Source organism: Nipponia nippon, unplaced genomic scaffold (assembly GCF_047370975.1).
Source record: "Nipponia nippon isolate SJK-2023a ecotype South Korea unplaced genomic scaffold, ASM4737097v1 scaffold_28, whole genome shotgun sequence".
Classification (NCBI taxonomy): Eukaryota; Metazoa; Chordata; class Aves; order Pelecaniformes; family Threskiornithidae; genus Nipponia; species Nipponia nippon.
The window spans coordinates 432878-456694 of record NW_028262345.1 but is presented as its reverse complement, the minus strand read 5'-3'; the positions used below and the strand labels follow the sequence as shown (position 1 = coordinate 456694).

The 23817-nt window shown below is 57.2% G+C and overlaps 3 protein-coding genes across 9 annotated transcripts; 2 read left to right on the top strand and 1 right to left on the bottom strand.

Annotated features, from left to right (window-relative positions):
- Positions 1-76: 76 nt before the first annotated feature.
- Positions 77-11570, top strand: SIRAL1 (SIR2 antiphage like 1). Of its 6 annotated transcripts, XM_087763583.1 has the most exons (9): positions 99-189; positions 599-2851; positions 5311-5388; positions 7507-7759; positions 8150-8377; positions 9659-9787; positions 10126-10411; positions 11051-11110; positions 11196-11570. In XM_087763583.1, exons 2-9 carry the CDS (start codon positions 2658-2660, stop codon positions 11207-11209), a joined length of 1242 nt encoding a protein of 413 aa, XP_087619709.1. In that variant the 5' UTR covers positions 99-189; positions 599-2657; the 3' UTR covers positions 11210-11570. The 6 variants fall into 6 exon arrangements, with proteins under 6 accessions (XP_087619710.1, XP_087619711.1, XP_087619709.1 ...); XM_087763584.1 differs by having other exon boundaries at positions 77-189; positions 10207-10411; positions 11051-11570; XM_087763585.1 differs by having other exon boundaries at positions 90-189; positions 599-633; positions 11051-11570.
- Positions 11571-11794: 224 nt separating this feature from the next.
- SRPRA (SRP receptor subunit alpha) lies at positions 11795-18462 on the bottom strand. The gene is made up of 14 exons (XM_087763580.1): positions 18282-18462; positions 17458-17541; positions 16625-16788; positions 16344-16504; positions 16057-16210; positions 15401-15554; positions 14957-15063; positions 14640-14758; positions 14284-14370; positions 14011-14183; positions 13686-13899; positions 13444-13607; positions 13218-13316; positions 11795-12880 (listed from the first exon to the last, which is right to left on the bottom strand). Exons 1-14 carry the CDS (start codon positions 18405-18407, stop codon positions 12752-12754), a joined length of 1935 nt encoding a protein of 644 aa, XP_087619706.1. The 5' UTR covers positions 18408-18462; the 3' UTR covers positions 11795-12751.
- Positions 18463-18599: 137 nt separating this feature from the next.
- FOXRED1 (FAD dependent oxidoreductase domain containing 1) lies at positions 18600-22371 on the top strand. 2 transcript variants are annotated; one of them, XM_087763357.1, is made up of 10 exons: positions 18600-18726; positions 19924-20162; positions 20255-20365; positions 20447-20565; positions 20668-20762; positions 20977-21078; positions 21177-21253; positions 21350-21498; positions 21795-21924; positions 22012-22371. In XM_087763357.1, exons 1-10 carry the CDS (start codon positions 18600-18602, stop codon positions 22369-22371), a joined length of 1509 nt encoding a protein of 502 aa, XP_087619483.1. The 2 variants fall into 2 exon arrangements, with proteins under 2 accessions (XP_087619483.1, XP_087619482.1); XM_087763356.1 differs by having other exon boundaries at positions 21177-21498.
- Positions 22372-23817: the final 1446 nt, after the last annotated feature.

The following is a 23817-nucleotide window of genomic DNA, read 5'->3' as shown; positions in this document are numbered from 1 at the left end:
CGCCCGCCGCCTTTTATAGCCCGGCGAAGCCTCGCGAGAACATGGGCGAACTCTCGCGCAAGCGCTTCTCCGCCTCCCGCGATAGTCCCGCCTCTTCCGCGACGAGCCAATGAGAGGGCGGGGCGGAAGGGGACGGGCCAATCGCTTCCCGCGAGGCTTCTCCTCATGGGGCCGGGCGCGCGGCGCCAGGTGCGTGCGGGGCCGGGACGGGGTGGGGGGGGCGCGTCGCCATGGCGACGGCGGGCCGGGGTCTCGCGCGCGCGGCGGGAAGGCGGCCGCCATGAGGGGAGCCCCGAGGGCCGCCATGGCGGCGGGGGGTCCGTCCCCTCGGAAGGGGCCGTGGGACTGCCCCGGGAAGGGCGAAGGAGCCGGGGGTGAGCCCGAGGGAGCCGGCGGGGAGCGAGGGGGACGGGGGGCGGCCGCATTATGGCGGCGGGGGGGCGCTGGGGCCCGGCCTCGCCTGAGCGGGGCCGCTCTGTCAGCCTCCCCCGCCCCTTCTCCCTCTTGAAAAGCCATTTTCTTGGAGGTTTTCTCCCCGAGGAGGAGCCTCGGCTTCCTCCCTGCCTGCTGACATACCGTGTTCTTCCTTTTCCCTCAGGTTTAGCGTGAGAGGGGGCGCAGCAGAGAGGAAAGGTAAGGCCTCGAGGCGCCGGGCATCCCTGAAGGTGCAAAACAGCATGTCCGGCCCTGCTTGCTTTCCAGAATCACTCTTGGAAAACCAGCCCTGCGTGCAGAATTGCCTGCCCGAGGGTCGTCCCGCAGCCTCGTCTGCTGGGGCGTAAATCAGGCAGCGCAGGCTCCTGCGTGAGCCTGTTGGGATGCAGAGCTCTTCCAGGCTTCCCTGTGTCACTCCATTTCTGATGAAGCCAGTGGGAGCCCGAAGCACGCGGAGAATGACAGCGTTCAATAAAAACCTCTGATGTACTTTAACTCGCATCCGAGGGGGCTGAATCTTGTGTTCGTAACGTCGGGACGAACAGAAGCAGGGCTCGTTTTCCGTGCGCCGCCGGTCCCCGTTATCCCTGTCCCTTTCTAGGAGGGTTTTGACGAGCCTGCTCTAATTGTGAGTCCCACGTGGAGGGACAGAGCTTGGGAATCGGCCAGGGACGACTCGTTAACGTCCTTTCGGATTCTTCTAGCTGAAACGTAGCGGGTTTTACACTATAACGTAACGTTTGCCTTATCCCGACATCTTAAATCCACTTAACTTAAAAAGGAGATGTGAATTACAGCCCTCACTGGTGGTAGTTCTTCTCAGCACTCCAAGAAGCTAAAAATAACTGATGAGCAATGAATTTATGCTTGCTTCCTTATATAATTTGAGGGGGCTGTTCCAGAGGAGCCCTTCTTCCAGCATGGAGCGGGAAGCACGCAGTTTTTACTTTCCTTAAACTTTAAACGTTCAGGTCTAGCGTGAAGGTGTTAGTTGTCCGTTAGCTGCTGAGCGTGGAGACGGTCGAAGGGTGTCTGCGGTGACTTCCCCATCTCCTTTGGTGATGAGTCGGTGGAGAAAACGTCTCATGAAGGTCAACCAGGCTCAGTGCCAGGCCCTGCACTTGGGGCACAACAACCCCAGGCACCGCTGCAGGCGTGGGGAGGAGCGGCTGGGAGCTGCCCGGCGGGAAAGGGCCTGGGGGTGCTGGTCAACAGCCGCCTGAACATGAGCCAGCAGTGTGCCCAGGTGGCCAAGAGGGCCAACGGCATCCTGGCTTGTGTCAGGAATGGTGTGGCCAGCAGGACCAGGGAGGTGATGGTGCCCCTGTGCTGGGCACTGGTGAGGCTGCCCCTCGAATGCTGTGCTCAGCGCTGGGCCCCTCACCCCACAAAGGCCATGGAGGGGCTGGAGCGTGGCCAGAGCAGGGCAGCGAGGCTGGGGCAGGGGCTGGAGCCCAAGGCTGGGGAGGAGCGGCTGGGGGGGCTCAGCCTGGAGAAGAGGAGGCTGAGGGGAGCCCTCATCGCTCTCTGCAACTGCCTGAAAGGAGGCTGGAGCCGGGGGGGTCACTCTCTGCTCCCCAGGAACAAGCGATGGGACGAGAGGGAACGGCCTCAAGCTGCGCCAGGGCAGGGTTAGGTTGGATATTAGGGAAAACTCCTTCCCCCAAAGGGCTGTCAGGCCCTGGCCCAGGCTGCCCAGGGCAGGGGCTGAGTCCCCATCCCTGGAGGGATTTAAAAGCCGGGGAGATGTGGTGCTGAGGGACGTGGTTTAGTGGTGGCCTTGGCAGCGCTGGGTTAACGGTTGGACTTGATGACCTTAAAGGTCTTTTCCAACCTTAACGACTCTATGATAAATTTCCTGGGGTGGTTCTGCAGGCTGGGGTCCCGTTCCGTTCTGCTGCGTAGTCCCATTCCGCGTGTTTCGTAGAGTTACGGCAAGGTTTTTGTAAATATACGCTCAAGCATGAGCGTCAGCATTAATTTGACATATGCTTTGTTTAGGCATTTGGGATGCATCTTCCTATTTCAGGCATTTTCGCAGCTGGATGTGTCTTCTTTATATTACATATGGAATTGCTGTGGTTAGGTTTATTCAGTGTTGGCAGCTTGGGCATCGATTAAAGACTTTTAAGTTTTCCTTGCTGAAATCTGTACCTCGAGGGCTTTAGGATCAATTAACTGATTTCTTTGGCGTGGAGGGGGAAGGAGAAGACCACAAACCTATGCAGGGGCTCTCTGTAAGTGTAGCGCCATTAATAAAAGCGCTGAGAGACAACGCCGTGACGGGAGAAGGGGGCAGCCGAGCCAAGAACCCGCAGAGTTTGATGTTTACGCTCTCTCCGGCTCCCTGTAGTCTGAATAGCTGGAAAGTTCCTGACGTCTCGAGGGGGAAGACTGGAGAGACGCTTCTTATCTCGTAAGTGCCCGTCGCTCCCTCTCCTTCGTGGCACCGGCGTTCACGGCATGGCCGGGGGCTTTTTTTTCCCCGTGGCCGCGGTGCCGTGCTCTGAGGTAACGCTATTTAATTTCGGTTACCTCGACCGTGCCGGCGTGATCGGTCCCCCCAGAAAGCAGACCTTCTCCCCAGGCCTAAAATCTGGAGGTTTACATTGCTTGGCTGAATTTCCAAGACTTGTTCTTAAGAGAAATAAGTGGTTTTTTGGAGACGGAAGATGACTAGACATTATTTCTCGTCTTTTTTTTTTCCTTTTTGGCTATCTGCATTAAATAGAAATGAAGATTGAAGTTTGTGATATTAGACAACCATTTCTTGGTATCTATAATTATAAAAGGTGGTTTTTCGTAAGTTCAAAGTGACCTTTTGAACGTCCTTAATGCTTTAGAGGCACTTAAAAATTGAATTGATGACTCCGTTTCTGCTGTTCAAAGTAATGCGAATGTGTAGGACGAGAGAAATGGGAGCAGCACTTGGGCAAGTGAACAAGCGAAACAGGGGAAGGCCTAGGTCGGAGTTTATAAACAGGCTTAATATTTGAGACTTAGCGGATAATTTGCAAGGTAAAGCTAATATAAACTTAAATCGTATCCGTAAACTAAGCCGGTGGCGAAGCTGGGGAAGGTTTTCCCTTCGGCTGTTAGGTGTGCTGCCTCGGAGGGGGTTGACCGAGCAGCGAGAGCTCAGCATGTTGCTTTTCACAAAATCCCTTCTTAAATATTCCCCTTAATATTCTTAAATATTCCCCTTAACGAAGGTTACGCGCTTTAGTCCCTAGCTCGTCTGAAGTGTCTTTGCACCCTTAATTAAAATTTGGCTGGCTTTGTGGGAGCAGCCTGTTCTTCCAGAAGAGTCAGCTAATCCAAAATGAGAGATCCTACCCTACTGGAAAGGAAAAAAAGAGGTTTTTTCCCCCCTTGATGTTTTCCATCCTGGCTGTGCTTGGCCGTATTCACTCAGAGTGAGTTTGATGTTACCGCCTGAGCGATCGTGTGTCCGGCGGGTCCTCCTGCCTCCCCGAGACTCACCGCCTCGCAGCGGGTGTTTTTTCCGATGGTTTTAACTCCCCGAAATGGTTCACCCCGTGGCCTGATGCTCGCAGGCGTTTGAGGAGCGTGAGTTTGCGGAGGTTCGTCGTCGGACGTTTAAAACCGGGAGGTGCGAGCGGTTGGCGGGAGCCTGGTTCCTCGCTTGCTAAACGAATGTGAAACTTTTATCCAAAGTGTGGGCTCTACGGTAAAATCAAAATCTGATTATTTGAGGTGATGGGCAGCACATGCTAAGCGGCGTTCGGGGAGGCAGGTTGTGAAGGCCAGCTCTCCGAGGTGTTATTACATTATTATAATAATGAGATATTATTCTTGTAATGGTAATTATAAAGTTTTCAGAAGTGGTCAGAAATAAAAGGCTGGCGAGCGTACTGTACCTGAGCGCCTGCGAGAGTCGGCGCGCCCTATTTTCATCATCCAGCCTTGAAAGATGACGCTTAGCTAGATTATTGGGACGATTTCTTACACGATCCCTGCCAACATTTGCGGCGCAGCTGAGGTTTCGTACCTGCAAAGAGCTGCCCTGCGTATCACCCGTCACCGCTGCTGCCAAGCAATCGCCGGCATCTCGTTTGTAGGACAAACGCTGCGATGTCACTGAGGCCGCGAAACCTGTAAAAAAAACGTGATTTGGGGCCGGCAGCTCTTGCACAGCGTTTCCTTTTGGCAAAAGCCTGCCCACCAGGATTTTTGCCGGACTCTTCGTTACGGTTGGCGAGAAAAAAATGGATAAGAGCGAACGGTTGCGTCTGCTTTCTTTCCCTTTTAATAGTCTTATTTTGGAGAAGCAGGGTTGGGAAAGGACCGTGTGCTGGCAGACCTTTTGTATTTTATGTCATGGGCTGTTGAAAGAGTCCTCAGACGTAGAAAGCTTCCTTTCCACGGGCTTTAAGGTCATGTCCCACCGCCCGTAGAAGTATGGCGGGCTGGATAATCCTGCTCTCCTCACCGGAGAACAAAATGCTTTTTGTAGCCAACAAAAATCATTTTGTCTTTCTTCCCTCCCGCTGTTTTCCCAAGCAGCAGGTTTGCTAACAGGCATCGCCTCGGAAAGGGGGGACGGCCAAGGTGACATGAAGGGGCTGGCAAACGGTGGTCTGCCGGTGGCGGCTGCAAGCCGGTTTTGTACAAAACAGCCCTACCATTTTATCGAGCTTCGTTGTAAAGGAAGCTAAGGAAGTGGATGAGAGCCGCGGGGCAAAGTTCAGAAACAAAAAAGTGCAATTCTCGGCCCGAAGGTGATCTCATAAAGATAACAAACCCCGGTATTTATCCGCCCGTGAAAAGCTGGCTCGACAAAAACCTGCGGTCTGTTCCACGTCGTATTGCATATCTGTAGTGACTTTGCTTGTGGTGATTTGTCTACTATAGAAACTGGATGGCTTCTACGGTGAGCCTGGGTAAAGAAACATTGTTGGAAGATGGAATGCCACCTGCCAAAAAGCCCAGGTAAATTTAATTATACTCCAGTGAATTTCTAATAATAAGAGCTTTTTCCGTAACCTTGCATTGTTCTTTAAAGAGCATGACACTTGGCACCAAGCCCCAGCCGTCGTTTCGGTTGCCGACCCAAGACAAGCGCGCTGTCTCTAGCCGTGCCCCGTAACTAGGATTTTCCTGCGGTGTGTGGAACAAAGGCCTTAACACCCAGAACATTCTTCGTTGCTGGTTTGTTTTTCTTTTAACCCCTAAGCCGGGATGCATGGTTGCACAGAAAGCTTGATGTACTGTGCTGTCTCCGTGGGTTTGATCGGTGTTAACCCTAGCTCAGGTCCTGCCCACGCCGCAGGGTCACATCAGACGCGGCGGTCGTGCTTCTTCACTTGAGTTGGACGGCGGTTGCTGGGAGGACAGGCAATTACAAAAATTAGTATGATTTTCTGCATGTAAAGGCTAAATAATCCCACTCTGGAGGCTCCCTGTACTAATAATTAGGTCGTCTTACAGTTCTCCAAGCGGGGACCTGAGCATGACGCTAACTTGGGGCACACCCACGCTTCTTGCCATCCAGGGTTGGTGCTGCGGCTGCTGCGATAGCACGGCCTCAGAAATTAAGGCATCGCCGCCTGCGAACGAGCAGCTAATTCACCTAGGGAGTTGTCTTCCACTAATCTGATTTATTTACGATTTAGGGAGGGCTGGAAAATAGTTTCTGGTCTCAAGGTTGGTCCGGTGACTGTGGAGCGAGCAGAAAAGAGGCTGGGAAGTTGCTTTTTCCTTGCTGAGGATATCAGGGTAGGAACACGTGTATTTATCAGCGTGGGAACAGACCGCCTCTTTCAGAGCTGTCGCGTAGGACATTGAGACTTGGGTATTTGTTTTTAGTTTGGATTTCAGTCCCTAGGTTCCTGGTTGTGTTTTTATACTAGCTCATTAGCGTGAATACTAATTTATTCTTTGCGGGTGAGGCTTGCAGTGCCAAAATTAAAACCCATTTATCACCACTCACAGTGAAGACCTCCTCAAGAAAAGGGTTAACTCGTCTGTTTTCGTAGGCAGTAGCGGAGGAAAGGCAAAGCTCCATCTGTGTGGTGGCGGTTCCCTTCTCGCTAAATATCACGTGTTTGCAGATAAAAAACATTCCTTCCAAATGAGCTGCCTCCCTGGGCTGCTGCTTCGATCCTCTGGGAAGCTGGAGCTGATCCCCTGCTTCAGAAAAGCAGCTTGACACCAGGCAAGGCATGACGGGGAGAAGCACATCTACGTAATAACTAACAAACGTCGAATGTAAAAGCACTGTGCAGGTGTAAAGCTAGGAAAATAAGGAAGAGGGGAGGAGGAGGAAGGAGGATATAGTCCTGCAGCTTTTTCATGAGACTCTTCGTATCAGCTGGGCTTCCGAAAGATTGGCCTCGAGCGTCCCGCTTACATTGCAAGCGTAACAGGGAAGGGATTTCTGGTACAGCGACGTCCCGCTGAGGGCTCTTCTCCCCAGAGAGGGGCTGGGGGGTGGAAAGTCCTCTCCGGGGCAGAGCTCTGGGAGGAAGCCTTCCCTTCCTTCCTTTTGTGCGGGGATGAAGGGGGCCGCTCTCTTCAGGCCCCTGGCGAGCACCTTATTTAAACCAGGCTGCGTTTAATCCCTGGGTGGGGGGCCGATGCGTGCTGTGTCTCAGTACGTAAAGAGTACGTATGTGTCTCTACAGCCACTGGTAATGTATTCCGTATTGCTCACCACACCTTCTCCGCTGTCTTTCTGCTAGCTTCCAGGTAACTATTCTTAACAAGACCTCCCTTATTCCAAATTTTAATTGGATTAGCTTTGCTTCAGAAGTATTCCAGGGCGGTATTGACTTAACCGTCTCGGTAACGGACTCGATTGCCAAATGTGTAGTAATTAGGTACCTCATAATTGTGGCCATTTGTGACGTTGATCCGCGGAGCCGCGCGCTGTCTTTAAGGGATACCGAGCTGCTCCTCTCGTCCTCTGTTTATCAGAGGACCCTAATGGACATTTGATTCAAAATTTAGGCAGAGGGTACCTCCTGCCTGCTGGGTCTGCGTGTCCCACGACCCGAGACGTCCTTCCATCGGTGATGGTACCAGCTGTGCCCCTTTCTCCTCTCGCAGGAAGCTGTTGCCGAGCCTCAAAACCAAGAAGCCTCGGGAACTTGTTTTGGTGATCGGGACGGGAATCAGCGCAGCCGTTGCTCCCCAGGTCCCAGCGCTGAAGTCGTGGAAGGGGTTAATCCAGGCCCTCCTGGATGCTGCTATTGACTTTGATCTCCTGGAAGATGAAGAGAGCAAACGGTTTCAGAAGTGTCTCCACGAAGACAAGAACTTGGTTCACGTTGCCCACGACCTTATCCAGAAGCTGTCTCCGGTGAGTGTGCTTGTAGCACTGTACCTAAATATTCGGTAGCCCGCCCTGAGCACAGGATTTGGCTTGTGGAAATAGCCAAATTTGGTTCTCCGGCATGCCCCCATCTCCAGCCATTCCTCTATCTACAAGGAACGGCAAGTGCAGGTGCTGTGCTGGGTTCCCGAGCTGTAACTCTGCCCTGGACGCCAGCTTTGGGGTATTTATCTCCCTCGGAGTGTGCCGGCGGGGGGAGCACCCACCTCCGTGCGTAGGCACTCTGTGCTTGCCGTGTGAGCACCTATAGCTTTGCGGAGGTCTTCGAGAAATAGGTGGGTGGTTTTTCATCGAGTCGTTTGGCACGAAGCGTGAAAAGCAGCCAGGCTCTGATCTTAATCTCTCTCCCCTTCTCAGCGCACAAGCAACGTTCGCTCAACCTTTTTCAAAGACTGTTTATACGAAGTGTTTGATGACCTGGAATCTAAAATGGAGGATTCTGGGAAGCAGCTGCTTCAGTCTGTGCTTCACTTAATGGAAAACGGGGCGCTCGTGTTAACCACCAACTTCGATAACCTGCTGGAACTGTACGCAGCGCACCAGGGGAAGCATCTAGAGTCTCTTGACCTGACTGATGAAAAGAAGGTAAACAGTGATGATTTTTTTTTTTTTTTTTTTTGGTCAGGGCTGAGCTGGGACAACGCAGGACAGTGGCGGCTGCGGGATGTGCCCTCCCGCCCGCCCGCGTATGGGGATTGTACTGCTCGTAGTAATTTAAATGATGTTAGACAAACTCCAAGCAGAGGCTGTGAGCATTTTGGGGCAGCGAGCAGAGGAATGAAGTCGAACGCTCGTTTCTGAAATGCTGTGCTTGCTGGCTGACATCCGTTGCTCAGGAGGAGCCCTTAAGCCTAGCATTTCTTTGATCTCTGTCCTTGAAACCTCCAGCTTGGCCTTGCTGAAGTACCGCAAGCCTCGCTTCCACGTAAGGCTTGGGTTGACGTTTGTAACCGACACGGGAAACGCCGTGCGAGACCCAAAGCTGACCTTTCTATTTTTATAACGTGCTGCGGAGTGCTTTTTGCGACAGAGCGTTCTCGGGGCTGTAGCCTTCGAGGCTTCCCTCTTGCCCCGCGTCCTCTTTCTGAAATGGCCGGATGGCTCCTGCTGGGACACTCCGCCTGCTCCGGCTTCTTCTGCCGTGCTCTGGGATTCGTAGCTGCTCGCTTCACGCAAGCTTCCCTCCTTCTGCCCCCAATCAGGCAGAAAATCAGACTGTGAAACCCTGAGCTCTTCGCCACCTGCCCACCTCATCTTTCCACCCTGGTGGGGAGCATCTTGTCCTTCTGTTGGCTCGTTAAACGCACGCCACACGTGCAGCGCTCGGTCTCTTTCCGTTCGGAGTCATTTCTGCGCTTCATGTTTCCTGCATGACCTCTTAATCTGCATGGCTGGAGGTACTTACAGTGTTACAAATAAGCGTTCTAATTATTGCAAGCTTAAACAACCTGAGGTCTGCAGGAGTAAACCGAGAGCCTCAGAAGTGGCTTGCTGAAATGAAGGTCAGCTCTTGAGCTCCCTCAGAGCTTCTCAGAGCCTAGAGAGGCCAAGAAATAAACTTTATAGGCTCAAGAAACACGCTGACCTAATATTTACAGAGTTTTCCCCCTTTTTCTGCCGAGTCCGGTGTATCGATTCGCTCTCTTCCCATCGCATTCGCCGTTCAGCTGAAGTGTTGACGCAAACAAGCGCCGTAGGCCGTAGCTGCGGGCCGCGATGGACTCTTGACCTCTTGAGGAGATAAGATGGAACACGAGGAAGAAGCTGCCTCTTTGAAACGCTTCCCCAACGCGGTGTTTTTAACAGCGCCGTGGGAGCTAACCTGACGCGCTCGCTAACGTTTCTGGAGGGGTTTGTTTTGCGCAGGTGCTGGAGTGGGCGCAAGAGAAGAGGAAGCTGAGCGTCCTGCACATCCACGGCGTTTACACCAACCCCAGCGGCATAGTGCTCCACCCCGCCGGGTACCAGAACGTGCTGCGCAACACGGAGGTCATGGTGAGGCAGCCCTGCGGGGCATAAGTTGGGGTCCCGTACGTTGTCTCTATACATCCCCCACTTCCCACGCCAGCTCCTGGCAGGCCCCTGTGTTAACTCAGCCGAGTTTAAAGGCTGGGCTTCCCGCGGGGTGGTGGGAGAGTCCTTAATTTTGCGAAACAGGAGAGGAGGGATGGATTCTCTGGCCCGCTAACCTGCACAAACACCTCGCCGCGTTCGCGTTGAGGGTGGCTGAATGATGACGCTCCTCAAGAGTCTCATCAGCGATAAGGCAGATGCTGTCTCTTGTGCCTTGCGAAGATAAGACTCGCCTTGACTCGTCTTTCCCTTTTTTAAAGCGAGAGATTCAGAAGCTGTATGAAAATAAGTCATTCCTGTTCTTGGGCTGTGGTTGGACTGTTGATGACACCACGTTTCAGGCCCTGTTTTTAGAGGCTGTGAAGCACAAGTCAGACCTGGAGCACTTCATGCTCGTGCGGAGGGGAGACGTGGATGAGTTCAAGAAGCTCCGTGAGAACATGCTGGACAAAGGGATTAAAGTGATTTCCTACGGAGATGAATACGCAGACTTGCCCGAGTACTTTGAGAGGCTGACGAGTGAGATCGCCACGCGGGGTCGAACAGGTACAGAGCTTGCGGGCCGCGCGGGACGGTTCTGCGTGCGTCCGCCGTCCCCGCGCTTAACGCGGGGATCCTGTCGTACGCAACGCGGTTCTCGACTGTCACCGTGGGCTTTGGAGCGCAGGCAGTGTTAATAGCCCCTCTTTGTGCTATATCATTCCTTAAGCTTTTTTTTTTTCCCCAAAAAAGTGCAGGTGTAGCTGAATTTGGGGCTTACTTTTATGAAATCACCGTATGTTCTTATAGTTTAAACAGCTCTGCTGCTTCCCACTTTATTTTGCACAGCTGCAGTTGTTTATTCCCTTTGTAGTGAAAGGAAAGGGCGTTTCGGTCTTGCTGTTTGGTCTCGCTGACCTTCACGCTACTCAGACTGAGCTCATGCTTTAACATACAAGAGATCTTGCTAATAAATCGTGAAAATGAGGAAAAGAAGGGAGTTTGCTAGGCAGAGCCTCGCTGGCTCGCGTTCTGAGGGTAAAACCCAGTTAGAAAAGCTTGTCGCGTGAAACTGCTGCACGTGCGCAGCCGGCAGCGCGCTGCCCGCGTCGCTTAGAGCCTCGGCCGTTGGCGCGAAGCCCACCGCCTGCGCGGTGCCGCGGGGCTCGCCTCCCCACCCGGCCCTCGCTCTCCGCTCTCTCCTAGGCGCGCCTAAGGAGGGACAACAGCTCAACGGCTCCGCTGCTGCCCACGCCGAGACGAAAGGTGAGGCTGTCCCGAGCCGAGAGAGGCTTCGCCCTTCCCTTTGCGCCTCGCCAGCGGGTTTGGCAGAGCCTTGACTTTCCCGCAGGATGCAGCACTTGAGCGTTGGGACCCGTGCGGCGGCGGGGGACTCCCTAGGACGGGCCTAAGCCGGAGCCAGCAGCTCCCGGGGAGGCCTGCGCAGGCGGTTTAAGGCCAGTCTAGGGGAGGAGGGAAGCCCACCGCCATCCAGCTGCCACCCACGCGCACCGAGCCCAGCCCGGACACTTCAGGCGCAAATCAGAGGCCGGAGCGGAGCCTCCTCGGACAGACAGACGCCTGGTTTAACGTAGTAATTGTCTTTTTATCGAGGTTGCGCGTGCCTGGGGAGCGTGGTCGCCCCGAAGGAGCCGCAGCCTCCTCTAATTTCATACTTAGTGCTTTTGTATTCTGTACTTTCAATTAAAAAAGAAACGAAACTTGAGCAGTTTTTTTTTTTTTTACTTGAAGCTCTAGTTTTCTAGTCCTATCTTTATACTGCACGGTATTTTGTACGTTGAAGCTCATATTAAAGGCCTGTTCGCTTAACTTTCGGCTGGTGTGTGGTGTACACGCCCTCTCAACCCCCTCACGCAGGCAGGAGCTCGTCTCCCCCCCGAGGAGGAGGAAACACATCCTGGCTAGCAGCAAGTTATTTATACACGGAGAACAAATTATGAAGTTTATTTTATATAAATTATGTCTCTTTAGCAGACAGCATTCAATTTATTGCACTATAGCACATCTGCGATACGGAGCTACAAGACATCGTAAGAGAGTTTTGTATTATTCAGTGTAGCGCTTCCGACTGGGATCGAGGCACTCGAAGGAGGGGGAGAAAGGGTGCAGAACAGCAGCAAGCAGCCACCGTTATCTTCCAGTATTAATTTTTTTCTTCTTTTTTTTTTTTTTTTTTTTTTTCCTCCTTTTTACCAGCAAATAACGCTGAGGCCAGCGGGCAGGAGCCAGGCAGGGGCACGCCGCCTTCCCTCTCCGGCCACGATTAGCGCTATCGGACCAAGCTGCCGCAGCTCTCCAGCTCCTGCCCAAATACGCGGTGGCCGGGTACCCTGCTCTGGAGTCCCGGTGACGACAGAAACGGGGACCTTAAGGCAATTTAACATCTCCCCTCCAGCCCAGCGCAGGCTGCCGCCAATTTTTTTGGTTTATCGGCTTCGGTGGAGCCGCTGCTAGCAGCGATATGAACAACCCGATCTTCTAAGCTATCCTGCGCGCCCCTGCCAAAAGCCACTCCTATGTCCTCCCTAAGCTGGTCTAAAAATCAAAAGCAGCTCAAAAAACCCCCAAAAACGCCTTCAAACCCCCCCCCCCCAAAAAAGCACAGCAGGTCCTTGCGCTGCCTCCCCCCTCCGTGCAGCACGAACAATACAAAGCTCTGGATTCAGCCTCCCCGCGAGGGAGCCTGCGTCGCTTAAAACAGAATGAAGGAACCCAAGGGAAGGGGTTTTGCTGGATAAAAGGGGTTTTATCCAAAAAAAAAAAAAAAAAAATACCCTTTGCGCCGGGGATCCCTTCATTCTGTTCTGCACTACATGGGAAAGACTAGCCAGTAACGGGGTAAAGCATGTTCTTCTCGGACATCTGCAAACAGCGATTTGGTGGGTTTTAGGCCTTCATGAGCGCTGCGACCACGGCCTTGGCGTTAAGGCTTCGCAGATCACAGTAAGTTTGTCCGGTACCAACGAAAACGATGGGCTTGCTCGTGATGTAGGTCATGGAGATGGCGGCGCCGACCTGCCGAGGACAACGAGCAGCGTTAGCCTGCAAATCCGGCGCTACCTCCTCGGGGGAACGCGCCGAAGAGCTCGTCAAATATTCAGCCTCCTCCTATTTCTCGGAGCTGTGTGGTCCCTATACGCCCCGCTGCGGCGACGCGTATGAACCGAGAGACCTCACGGCCCCGTCTCCCACGCGCGCGGAAATCGGACCGCTAAATTTTGGTTAAACGGCTTAAATGCAAGAGGAAGGCAGGGGACGGCGTGGAAGCGCCCCGCGTTTGGCAATTCCCGTCTCTCCCTCTCCGATCACCAGCAGGAAGCTCCGCGCGGAGCCGTCTCGACGGCCTCCTTACCTTGTCATCGATGGTATCGAATTTGGTGAGGACGATCCCGTCGATGAGCCGCGGCGTCTGGGCCATGGAGTGATCAGCCAGGGCCTTGTTGAACTTGACCTGAGGAAGGGGATAGAGCAGAGAAACGCGTTTGCGGCGCTGCCGCTGTCTAGATCTCCGGTAAAACCTACGGAAACAGCGTTTTTTCCTCCCTTGCTCTTTCAGGAAACAAAGCCTTGACCCTCACCAGCTGATCCACAGCCTCATTTCCCACCAGTGCTTCCCCAACGAACAGGACCAGGTCGGGAGCGTTGACGGCGATGAGTTTGGCCAGCGCCGTCATCAAGGGAGCGTTGTCCTGCATGCGGCCGGCCGTGTCCACCAGGACCACGTCAAAGCCCTGGTTCCGAGCTGGGGAAGACGAGGAGGCAGCGTTAAGCAGGACGCTTCCCCCGAAACGGCGTCTCCCGCCAACAGTTTTCCACCTACCGTAAGAGATGGCCTCCATGGCAATCCCGGCGGCGTCCTTGCCGTAACCCTTCTCGTAGAGCTGCACCATGGTCCGCCCGCCGTGACTCTCCGGAGGGTGCAGGGCGTTGAGGCGACGGGTGTGGGTGCGGAGCTGTTCCACCGCTCCCGCTCGGAAGGTGTCGCAGGCGGCGATGAGGACGCTGAAACCGTTCTCGATGAGCCAGAACGAGATCTGTAGGTGGCAACAGATCAAAAAAAAAAAAAAAAACAAAACCCAAACTCGTTAGCAGCCACAGCCCGACCTCAGCACCTGTCCCAGAGAGCCGGGAGGACCACGTCCTACCTTGGCCAGGTTGGTGGACTTCCCCACACCGTTGACGCCACAGAAAGTGACCACGTAGGGTCGGCGATGGCGCTGGGCATCCATGACGTCGCGGAGGACATCCACGCGGCGCTGGGGCTGCAGGATCTGCACGAGAGCTTCCTGCAGGGCCTGCTTCACCGTCGAGGTCACCGCTGGGAAGGAGAAGACGGACAGAGAACCCGTCACGCCTGGGGAACGCTCCTGAGCCCCCACCCACAAGCAGGAATGGTTCACAACCACACGGCCACTTACTGGTGAACGTCCCCATCACCTTCCCTTCCAGTTTCTTAGCCACCGATTCGCAGAGCTGCACCGCGATCTCAGCTGCCACGTTTTTGGCTTTGAGAAAGAGAGGGAGAGAAGGGGAGTTAGCGCTGCTGAGGAGGTTACGCACACCGGACATCAGCGTCAAGGGAAGGACGGCGTCGGCGTCCCCACCAGCCTAGACCCTTGCCCCCCTTCTGATGGGCTCTCCAGGGCTCCCCAGCGACGAGACAGGAACCCACCACGGTCCCTGCGGGCAAGAACATCCCAAACCGTGGGTGGGTTCCCGATGGAGCGCAGGGAACCACCTCAAACTAACCCGCTCCCAGCGGATCCAGACGTACCGATCAAGTGATCCTTCATCTTCTCCAGGACGGGGTCCATGTCCTCTCTCGTCAAGCTCTTGGAGCCCACCAGGCCTTTCAGCATGCCAAACATGCCCCCCAGGCCACCCTTCTTCGCGCTGCGGAGAAACAGAGCAAGCTTTAGGTTCGAGGAGCGAGTTGCGTAGGACACGCAACGGCCAGATGCAAGGAGAGCCCACCACGCAGCTACCAAACGCACCAGTTTGTCCCCAGTGCTTTACCGGTTAGACTGGAAGGGGAGTTACAGGAGAGAAATTAAGAAGCGTGTGACAAGCGGGGGCTGCAGCAGCCTCTACCTGGGTTTCGAAGGGTTCTGAATAACCTTCTCCTCCTCGGCTTCGTCATCGCTCTCGTACTCAAGGTCATAGAGGCGGCCGGGCTCCCGATTTCGATCCCCCAGGGCCTGCGAGGGGGGAAAAGACGCACCCTGAAAACAGGCAACGGTTTACCGGCGTCTCCCCCTGCCCGCTTTCGCCGCCACAGGCAGCACCGAGTTATCACGAGCAGCGGAGGCGGCTCTGCAGAAATCTTTGCCACGCAGGCTCAGCGCATCGACCCCACCTGACACCGTTTGCAGGTGAAAACATCCTTTAGGCGGCAGCTTTATGGGCCGGGCGCCGCGATCCCCGTTTCTCGGACCTTCTCAGCCAGCCGTGGAGACCAGGCTGGGTTTGCAACGCCCAGCTGATCCCAGAACAACGCGCTACAGCGGACAGAGCGACCTGATTTTTTTTCCTTACTGTATCAGGGTCAAATTCCTCCACGGGACAAGCCTCCGCGCTCCCGTTGGTAGCGGAGTTACTGTAATCGAGTACTTTGGCATTAGAGTTCCCCAGATCCCACACTCGGGGCTTCTTCCCCTTCTCCTTCTGTGCCTCCGGCTTTGGGGATTTGCTGAAATAAAGACCAGAAACACGTTTTGTTCAGCGCAGGGAAGCAGCAGCAATCGCTTCCTTAGAAAATGTGAAAATTAAGCGCCCGGATTACCCAAAAAGGCAGAAATGAAGGCTAAACCTGGCTGATTCAGTCTCCGGAGTTTATTTATCTGAACTTTAACCCTGTAGCAGGCCGCTTTACCTCGAGGCAGGCATCGACGCGCCGCTGCCCTTTGCTCACAGCGGGGAAGCCTCGCTAAAAAGAGATCTGGGCCTCTCCCAGGCGCAGGCTGGGTTTCTGGGCCTCCCAGGGAAGGGATCAGGCTCTGTTACCCCTCCAGGACCCCGAGCGTGCCCTTTCCCAGCAAGCAGGGAAATAAGGGAAAGGGAAATAAGGTCTGGGAAAGCAAAATCTGACTTTCAGGGGTCACTGAAGGAAGGAGACGCTCAGCTGTGGCCGAGGGACACCAGGAAGAGCTGGTTTGAAGCACGGGTGGACCGACCCTGCCCTCGTTCCCCACCTGGACTTCTCCCCCGCTTTCATGTGTCTCTTGAAGAATTCCTCCCGGTTTTTCTGCAGGATTTCATCCTTGGTCAGTTCCTCCCTCTCCCCGGTTGCGGAGGGTTGCTTGTCACCCGCGGACGCTTTACCGGGCGCTGCCACAGCTTCGGTTCCTGACGGAAAGAGCCCCGACACGAGCTCAGAGCAGCGTTCGGGTGCTACCAGAGGACCGGGAAAGCGCAGGCTGCGACGCGGAGCTCTGGAATATTTATTTCCCCTCCCCATGGATCTTTCCCGTAAACTCACCCTCTTTTTTAGAGCCTTTATTCTTCTTGTTCTTGACTTTCTCCTTTGGTTTCTCCCCTCGGGTTTCTATCATACACTTGACAGTCTTCTGGGACTTGAGAGACTGCTCAAACGTCTTCATTACCGTGGGAGCTCGGACTTTACTGCTCTCCTCGGCGTCCCTGCGGGGAGGTGGCCCGTTAGCCTGAATTCCAGCTCTTTCCCCTCCCCCCCCATCTATCTCCGCTCTAAATGGAAACTTGAGAGGAAAAAAAGAATAAATTAAAATCACGCTCTGCTACCGGAGAAGGCGCATGAAGTCATCTTTAAAATCAAAGGTGCCGTTTAGGAGGCCCAGGGTGCCTTTCTGCTGGAACTCGTTGCGATATTTGTCTCTGAACTCCTTGTGGACGTCATCTATCAACTTGTCGACGTAGGTGAGAGTCAGGATCTTCTGAAACCCCACCTGCGAAGCGGCACAGCGAAAAGATGTTCCTCTTCCAGCTAATTTAATCGCGGCATCTAGCTGGCAAGGAAGCGAAAACCTCGCCGTTTGATATGGAGATCTTTAATTTCAGCAGGCTTCGGGCTACGTTTTCTAATCTGACCCCCCCCCGCCCCAGCTTTTAATACACTCTCAAAATAAAAAGAAATAAAACCGGCACAGCCATTTAAAAGGCGACACCGATAAAAATGGGTTTCACGGCAACAAAAACACATGGAGAGAGAGCAAAAAGCCTTTTGCTTATCTTTAGGTACGGAAGGTTTTGTGGATTTACGGAGATAAGGTATGGGGAGACTGAAAGGGAGAGCGCTAAAATATTTTCTCAGGTAAAGGAGTGACACATTCCTGGCTTTTTTTAAATAGATCTGGTCAAAGTAAAAAGTTTTATTAGGATGTAGCAGCCTGTACAGCTTCTCTTTGAGGTTTAACGAGTTTTAATCCTATCGCAGGTGATTAAAAACAGACTCCCCGAGACCCTTCTGGAGCCAGGAACGAGGAGGCCCGCTCCAGGGCGTCGATCCGCAGCCGTACACGGTTAAAAATCCCTTTGTTTTTCCTTTATTCCCTCCTTTTTTTGGGACAATCCCCCTCCCTGGGGGGTTCGGGGCCCTCCCGGGGGAGGTCGCTTACCACAAACACCAGTTCGAACTGGTTGTCCAGTTTGTACTTGAGCGTGAGGGCTTCATGGGTGAAGGAGTTGTTGCCGCCTCGCTCCTAGGGGAGAGGAACCCTCGGAAGGGGGGGGCCGGCAGCACAGAGACCCCCCCCCCCAAATCACCCCCCTCCCCAAAAAGTGGTCCGGCCCCCCTACAGGTAGTCCAGTACCCCCTATAGGTAGTCCAGCGCCCCCCCAGGTGGTCCAGCACCCCTTATAGGTGGCCCAGCCCTGCCTCAGCACCCCTTATAGGTAGCCCACCCCTCCTTACAGGTGGTCCAGTGCCCTTTATAGGGGACCCAGTCCCCCCTCATAGGTGGCCCAGTGCCACCTTACAGGTGGTCCAGTACCTTTTATAGGTGGTCCAGCCCCCCCTCATAGGTGGCCCACCCCTCCTTACAGGTGGCCCAGTACCCTTTATAGGTGTTCCAGTACGCTTTATAGGTGGCCCAGCACCGCTTAATAGGTAGCCCAGCGCCCCTTAATAGGCGGCCCACTCCTCCTTACAGGCGATCCAGCACCCCTTACAGGTGGCCCAGCACCCCTTACAGGTGGCCCAGGCCCTCCCCGGTAGGTGGTCCAGCCCCCCCCCCCCAGCTGGCCCAGCCTCCTATTAACAGGTGGTCCAGCCCTGCTTATAAGTGGCCCACCTCCCCCTATAGACGGTCCAGCCCCCCGTACAGGTGGCCCAGTCCCCGTACAGGTGGCCCAGTCCCCGTACAGGTGGCCCAGCCCACCCCCCCCCAGCAGATGGTCCGGCCCGACCCCCCGCAGGCGGTCCCGGCAGCCCCGCGCAGACCTGCAGGAGGACGGAGCGGATGAGGGCGTTGACGGGCGCGGTGGCGGCGGCGGCGGGCCCGCGGACGCCCTGGAAGCACCAGAGGACGAGGCCGCCCTTGCTGAAGATGGTGAAGAAATCGAGCATGGCGGCGGCGGCGCCGGGCCCGGCACACGTCGCACTGCCCACCGCGCTTCCGCCGGAAGCCGCCGCCCCGCCGCGCTCCCATTGGCGGAGCGGAGGGGAAGGGGCGTGGCGGCGGCGGGAGGGGGGCGAATGGGAGGATGGGGCGGGGTTATGTTAATAAGGGGGCGTGGAGGGGGGGCGTGGCCAGGCGGTATGCTGGGCTGGGGGCGCGCTCTGCGCCCGCCGTGGCGGGGGGGCCCGGGGGGGTCCCCGGGACCGGGGGGGGCTCGGGGTCGCCCCCTCCGCACCTCGGCCCCGCTCGGCTCCGACATCTTCCGCGGTGAGGCCCGGGGAGGGGGGGGCTCCTGGGCACCGGGGGGGCGGGCTGTGAGGGTCTGAGGGGGTCACGGCGGGCGGGAGGGGCCTCGGGGGGGGGGGCAAAGGGATAGGGGGGTCACTGGGGGGTCTGGGGGGGCTATAGGGGGGTCCCAGGGAATGGGGGGGTCACTGGGGGGTCTGGGGGGGCTATAGGGGGGTCCCAGGGAATGGGGGGGTCACTGGGGGGTCTGGGGGGGCTATAGGGGGGTCCCAGGGAATGGGGGGGGTCACGGGGGGTCTGGGGGGGCTATAGGGCGGTCCCAGGGAATGGGGGTCACTGGGGGGCTATAGGGGGGTCCCAGGGAATGGGGGGGTCACTGGGGGGTCTGGGGGGGTCCAGGGAATGGGGGGGTCACTGGGAGGGGTTATGGGGGGGTCCCAGGGCATGAGGGGGTCACTGGGAGGGGTTATGGGGGGGTCCCTGGGAACGGCAGGGTTACTGGGGGGAGTCTGAGGAGGTTTAGGGGGGGTCCCAGGGAATAGGGGGGTCAGTGGGGGGTGCAGGGAATGGGGGGGTCACTGGGGGGCTTATAGAGGGGTCCCAGGGAATAGGGGGGTCAATGGGGGGGGTTATGGGGGGGTCCCAGGGAATGAGGGGGTCACTGGGGGGTCTGGGGGGTTATAGGGGGGTCCCAGGGAATAGGGGGGTCAATGGGAGGGGTTATGGGGGGGTCACTGGGCACTGTGGGAGGTCCCAGAGGGCACTGGAGGGGACCCAAGAGGGACTGGGAGGGTTCCCAGAGAGTTCTGGGGGGGCACCCAGGGAACTGGGAAGGTCCTGGGGGTCCCAGAGGGCACTGGGGGGGGCGCAGGAGGGACTGGGGGGGGTCCCAGGGTCCTGGGGGTTCCCAGAAGGTCCTGAGGTGTTCCAGGGGGGCCTGGAGGAGTCCCAAAGGGGCCTGAGGGGGGCACCCAGGGAACTGGGGGGGTCCTGGGGGGTCCCAGGGGATGCAGAGGGTCCTGGGGGGGACCCAGGAGGGACTGGAGGGGCTCCCAGGGTACTCGGGGGGACCTGGGGGCATCCCAGGGGGTCCTGGGGTGTCCCAGAGGGGCCGAGGGGGGTCCCAGGGGATGCAGAGGGAACTGGGAGGTCCTGGGGGGCTGCCAGCTGTGCCCCTCCCAGGCCTGGCAGCCCCCCCCCCCCCAAATGTCCCTGCAGATTTGGGGCCGCTTCTGGGGCGCCTGGGTCAGACCCTGAAGGCTCAGCTGCCAGCTTGGGGGGGCGGGTGGGGGGACTGGACCCCCCCGGGGACCCCCCCGGGCCCACGCCCCCCCGAAGAAGCCGACGTGGTGGTGGTGGGGGGCGGCGTGGTGGGCTGGTCGGTGGCTTACTGGCTGAAGGCGCTGGAGGGCCGGCGGCACGGCATGAGGGTGCTGGTGGTGGAGCGGGACCCCACGGTGAGACACCCCCCTCCCGGGGTGGGGTACGTCCATGGGGACCCCCCGTGAACCCCATTTTATTCTGGGGGGGGGGGGGGTGTCTTCTTCAGTATTCCCGAGCCTCCACGGTGTTGTCAGTGGGGGGGATCCGGCAGCAGTTTTCCCTCCCGGAAAATATCCGCATGTCCCGTTTCTCCGCCAGCTTCCTCCGCAACATTAACGTATGTGGGGTTATTTTGGGGGGGGGGGGGTATTTTGGGGGGGGTCCAGCCCCGCTCACCAGGGTACCCCTCCCCTTACAGGAGCACCTTGGGGTGCCGAACGAGCCCCCCATCGACATCCAGTTCCAGCCCTCGGGATACCTCTTCCTCGCCTCCCCGCAGGGCGCTGCCAGGCTGGAGGCCACCGTCCGGCTCCAGAGGTGGGGGCCACACGCACAAACCCCCCCCCGGGGGGGTTGTTGGGTTTTTTTGGGGTGAGGGTCTCATCCTGACCCCCACCTCCGCACGCTGGCCGTCCTCAGGGAGGAAGGGGCGCAGGTGGCCCTGCTGTCCCCCAGCCAGCTGAAGGCGAAATTCCCCTGGATAGACACGGAGGACGTGGCCGTGGCGTCCTACGGTACATGGAGGGGGCGTGGGGACCCCCCCATCCTCATCCCCCCCCATCCTCATCCTCCCCATCCTCATCCCCATCCTCCCCATCCTCATCTCCATCCCTATCCCTGTTGAGTGCATCCCTCATCCTCACTTTATTTGGGGAAATGGGGGGTCCAGCCCCCCCAAATTAGGATTTTTTTAGGTGCCCCCCCCCACGCGTGTTTTCCCCCCCCCAGGTCTGGAGGATGAAGGCTGGTTCGACCCCTGGACCCTCCTCAGTGCTTTCCGACGCAAAGCCATGTCCCTGGGGGTCCACAGCTGCGCCGGGGAGGTGCGAGGTGAGGAGAGGGGGGGACACACAACGGGGAACCCCCCACCACCACCCCCGGGACCCCTCAATCTCACACACACCCCCCTCAAAAAAAAACCCCTCCAGGTTTTGTCACCTCGGCCAAGGACACGATGCCACCGCAGGGACCGACACCGGTGACCGCCCGCATCAGATACGTCCACGTGAGTGCGTCCGGCCCCCCGCACCCCACGCAGCGGCGGGGGGGGGTCCCCACGAGTGTCCGTGACCCCCCCACGGGGGTGTGTGTCCCCCCCCAGATCCACATGCCGGACAGCCTGGAATACCAGCCCGTCTCCTGCGCCATCGTGGTCAACGCTGCCGGCGCCTGGGCCGGGGAGCTGCTGGAGGCGGCCGGGCTGCCGAAGGGGCTGTGCCAGCCCCCCCTCCCCATCCAGCCCAGGAAGAGGTGGGGGGGGGGGGGGTGTGGAATTTTTGGGGTTCACAGTGGGGGGGGGGGGCACCCTGGCATCACCTCTTTATGGTGGGTGAACCCCTTGGTCCTTTATTTTTTTGGGGGGGGGGGCGGCATCTTAGTACCCCCCACCCCTCCAATCCATCAGGGAGCCACGCGAACCCCTCAATGCTATTTCTTTTTTTGGGGGGGACGCATCCCCGCCCCTACCACCCCCCATCCGGCGTCAGGAGGGAACCTAAACCCCTCAGCCCTATTTTTTTTGGGGGGGGTGCCCCCCACCCCTATAGGTACGTGTACTCCTGGCACTGCCCCGACGGCCCCGGCTTCTCCTGCCCCCTCCTCGTCGACACCACCGGCGCTTATTTTCGCCGCGACGGCATCGCCGGCAACTACCTGGGCAGCATGAGCCCACCCGAGGTGAGCCCGCGCGGGGGGGGGTCCCCTATATTATTTCCCCCCTTAATTTATTATTTTTTTAACCCCTCCCAATTTATCGTTTTCTAGGAGGACGAGCCGGATCCCGGCGATCTCTCGGTGGATCATGATTTTTTCCAGGAGGAGGTCTGGCCGCGGCTGGCTCGGCGAGTCCCAGCCTTCGCATCCCTCCGTCCCCGCGGGGCTTGGGCGGGCTACTACGACTATAACGCCTTCGATCGGAACGGGGTGCTGGGTCCTCACCCCAAATTAGAAAATCTATTTTTAGCCGCCGGTTTTAGCGGACACGGGTTACAACACTCGCCCGCCGCCGGCAGAGCCGTGGCCGAACTGGTGGTGAGGGGTCGGTACGAGAGCCTGGATCTGGGGCGGTTGGGATGGAGGAGGTTGGCGGAGGGGGAGCCGCTGGAGGAGGATGGGGTGGTTTGATGGAGCCGGGGGCGGGGGGGGGGGAAACTGAGGCACGGGGACCCAGTCTGGAGGGGGGGGGACTGGTGTGGCCTGGAGAAATAAAAGGGATGGATGGTGTGTGTGCCGGGGGATTAAATGGGGGGGGCGGCCCCAGTGTCCCCACTCTGTTCCCATACCCACTGTCCACATTATCCAGCCCCGCTGTCCCCAGTGCCAGTATCCCCAGTGTCCCCGCTACCTCCTATTCGCCCCCCAGTGTCCCCATTACGTTCCAGTGCCCCCACTCCCAGTGTCCGCGTTGTATCCCCCATTACCCCCCAGTGTCCCCTATTAACCCCCCATTACCCCCCAGTATCCTCCATTATACCCCCCAGTGTCCCCCATTTCCCCCAGTGTCTCCCATTGCCCCCATTTCCCCCCAGAGTCCCCATTATCCCCCCATTACCCCCAGTATCCCCCTATTACTCCCCATTTCTCCCCAGTATCCCCCATTATCCCACCATTACCCCCAATGTCCCCCTATTACTCCCCGTTTCCCCCCAGTGTTCCCCTATTACTCCCCATTGCCCCCAGTATCCCCCATTATTACCCTGGTATCCTCCCATTTCCCCCAGTATCCTCCTATTTCCCCCCAGTGTCCCCCATTATTCCCCCCATTTCCCCCCAGTGTCCCCCTATTACTCCCCATTACCCCCAGTATCCCCCATTCCCCCCAGTATCCCCCCCATTTGTCCCCAGTATCCCCCCAATATCCTCCCATTTCCCCCCAGCGTCCCCCATTATCACCCCAGTATCCCCCCCATTTGTCCCCAGTATCCCCCCAATATCCTCCCATTTCCCCCCAGCGTCCCCCATTATCACCCCAGTATCCCCCCCATTTGTCCCCAGTATCCCCCCAATATCCTCCCATTTCCCCCCAGCGTCCCCCATTATCGCCCAGTATCCCCCATTCCCCCCAGTATCCCCCCCATTTGTCCCCAGTATCCCCCCAATATCCTCCCATTTCCCCCCAGCGTCCCCCATTATCACCCCAGTATCCCCCCCATTTGTCCCCAGTATCCCCCCAATATCCTCCCATTTCCCCCCAGCGTCCCCCATTATCGCCCAGTATCCCCCATTCCCCCCAGTATCCCCCCCATTTGTCCCCAGTATCCCCCCAATATCCTCCCATTTCCCCCCAGCGTCCCCCATTATCACCCCAGTATCCCCCCCATTTGTCCCCAGTATCCCCCCAATATCCTCCCATTTCCCCCAGCGTCCCCCATTATCGCCCAGTATCCCCCATTCCCCCCAGTATCCCCCCCATTTGTCCCCAGTATCCCCCCAATATCCTCCCATTTCCCCCAGCGTCCCCTATTATCGCCCAGTATCCCCCATTCCCCCCAGTATCCCCCATTATCCCCAATTACCCCCCACCGCGCCCTTTGGCGCCCCCTGGCGGCGCGGCGCAGCAAGCCGGCGGCA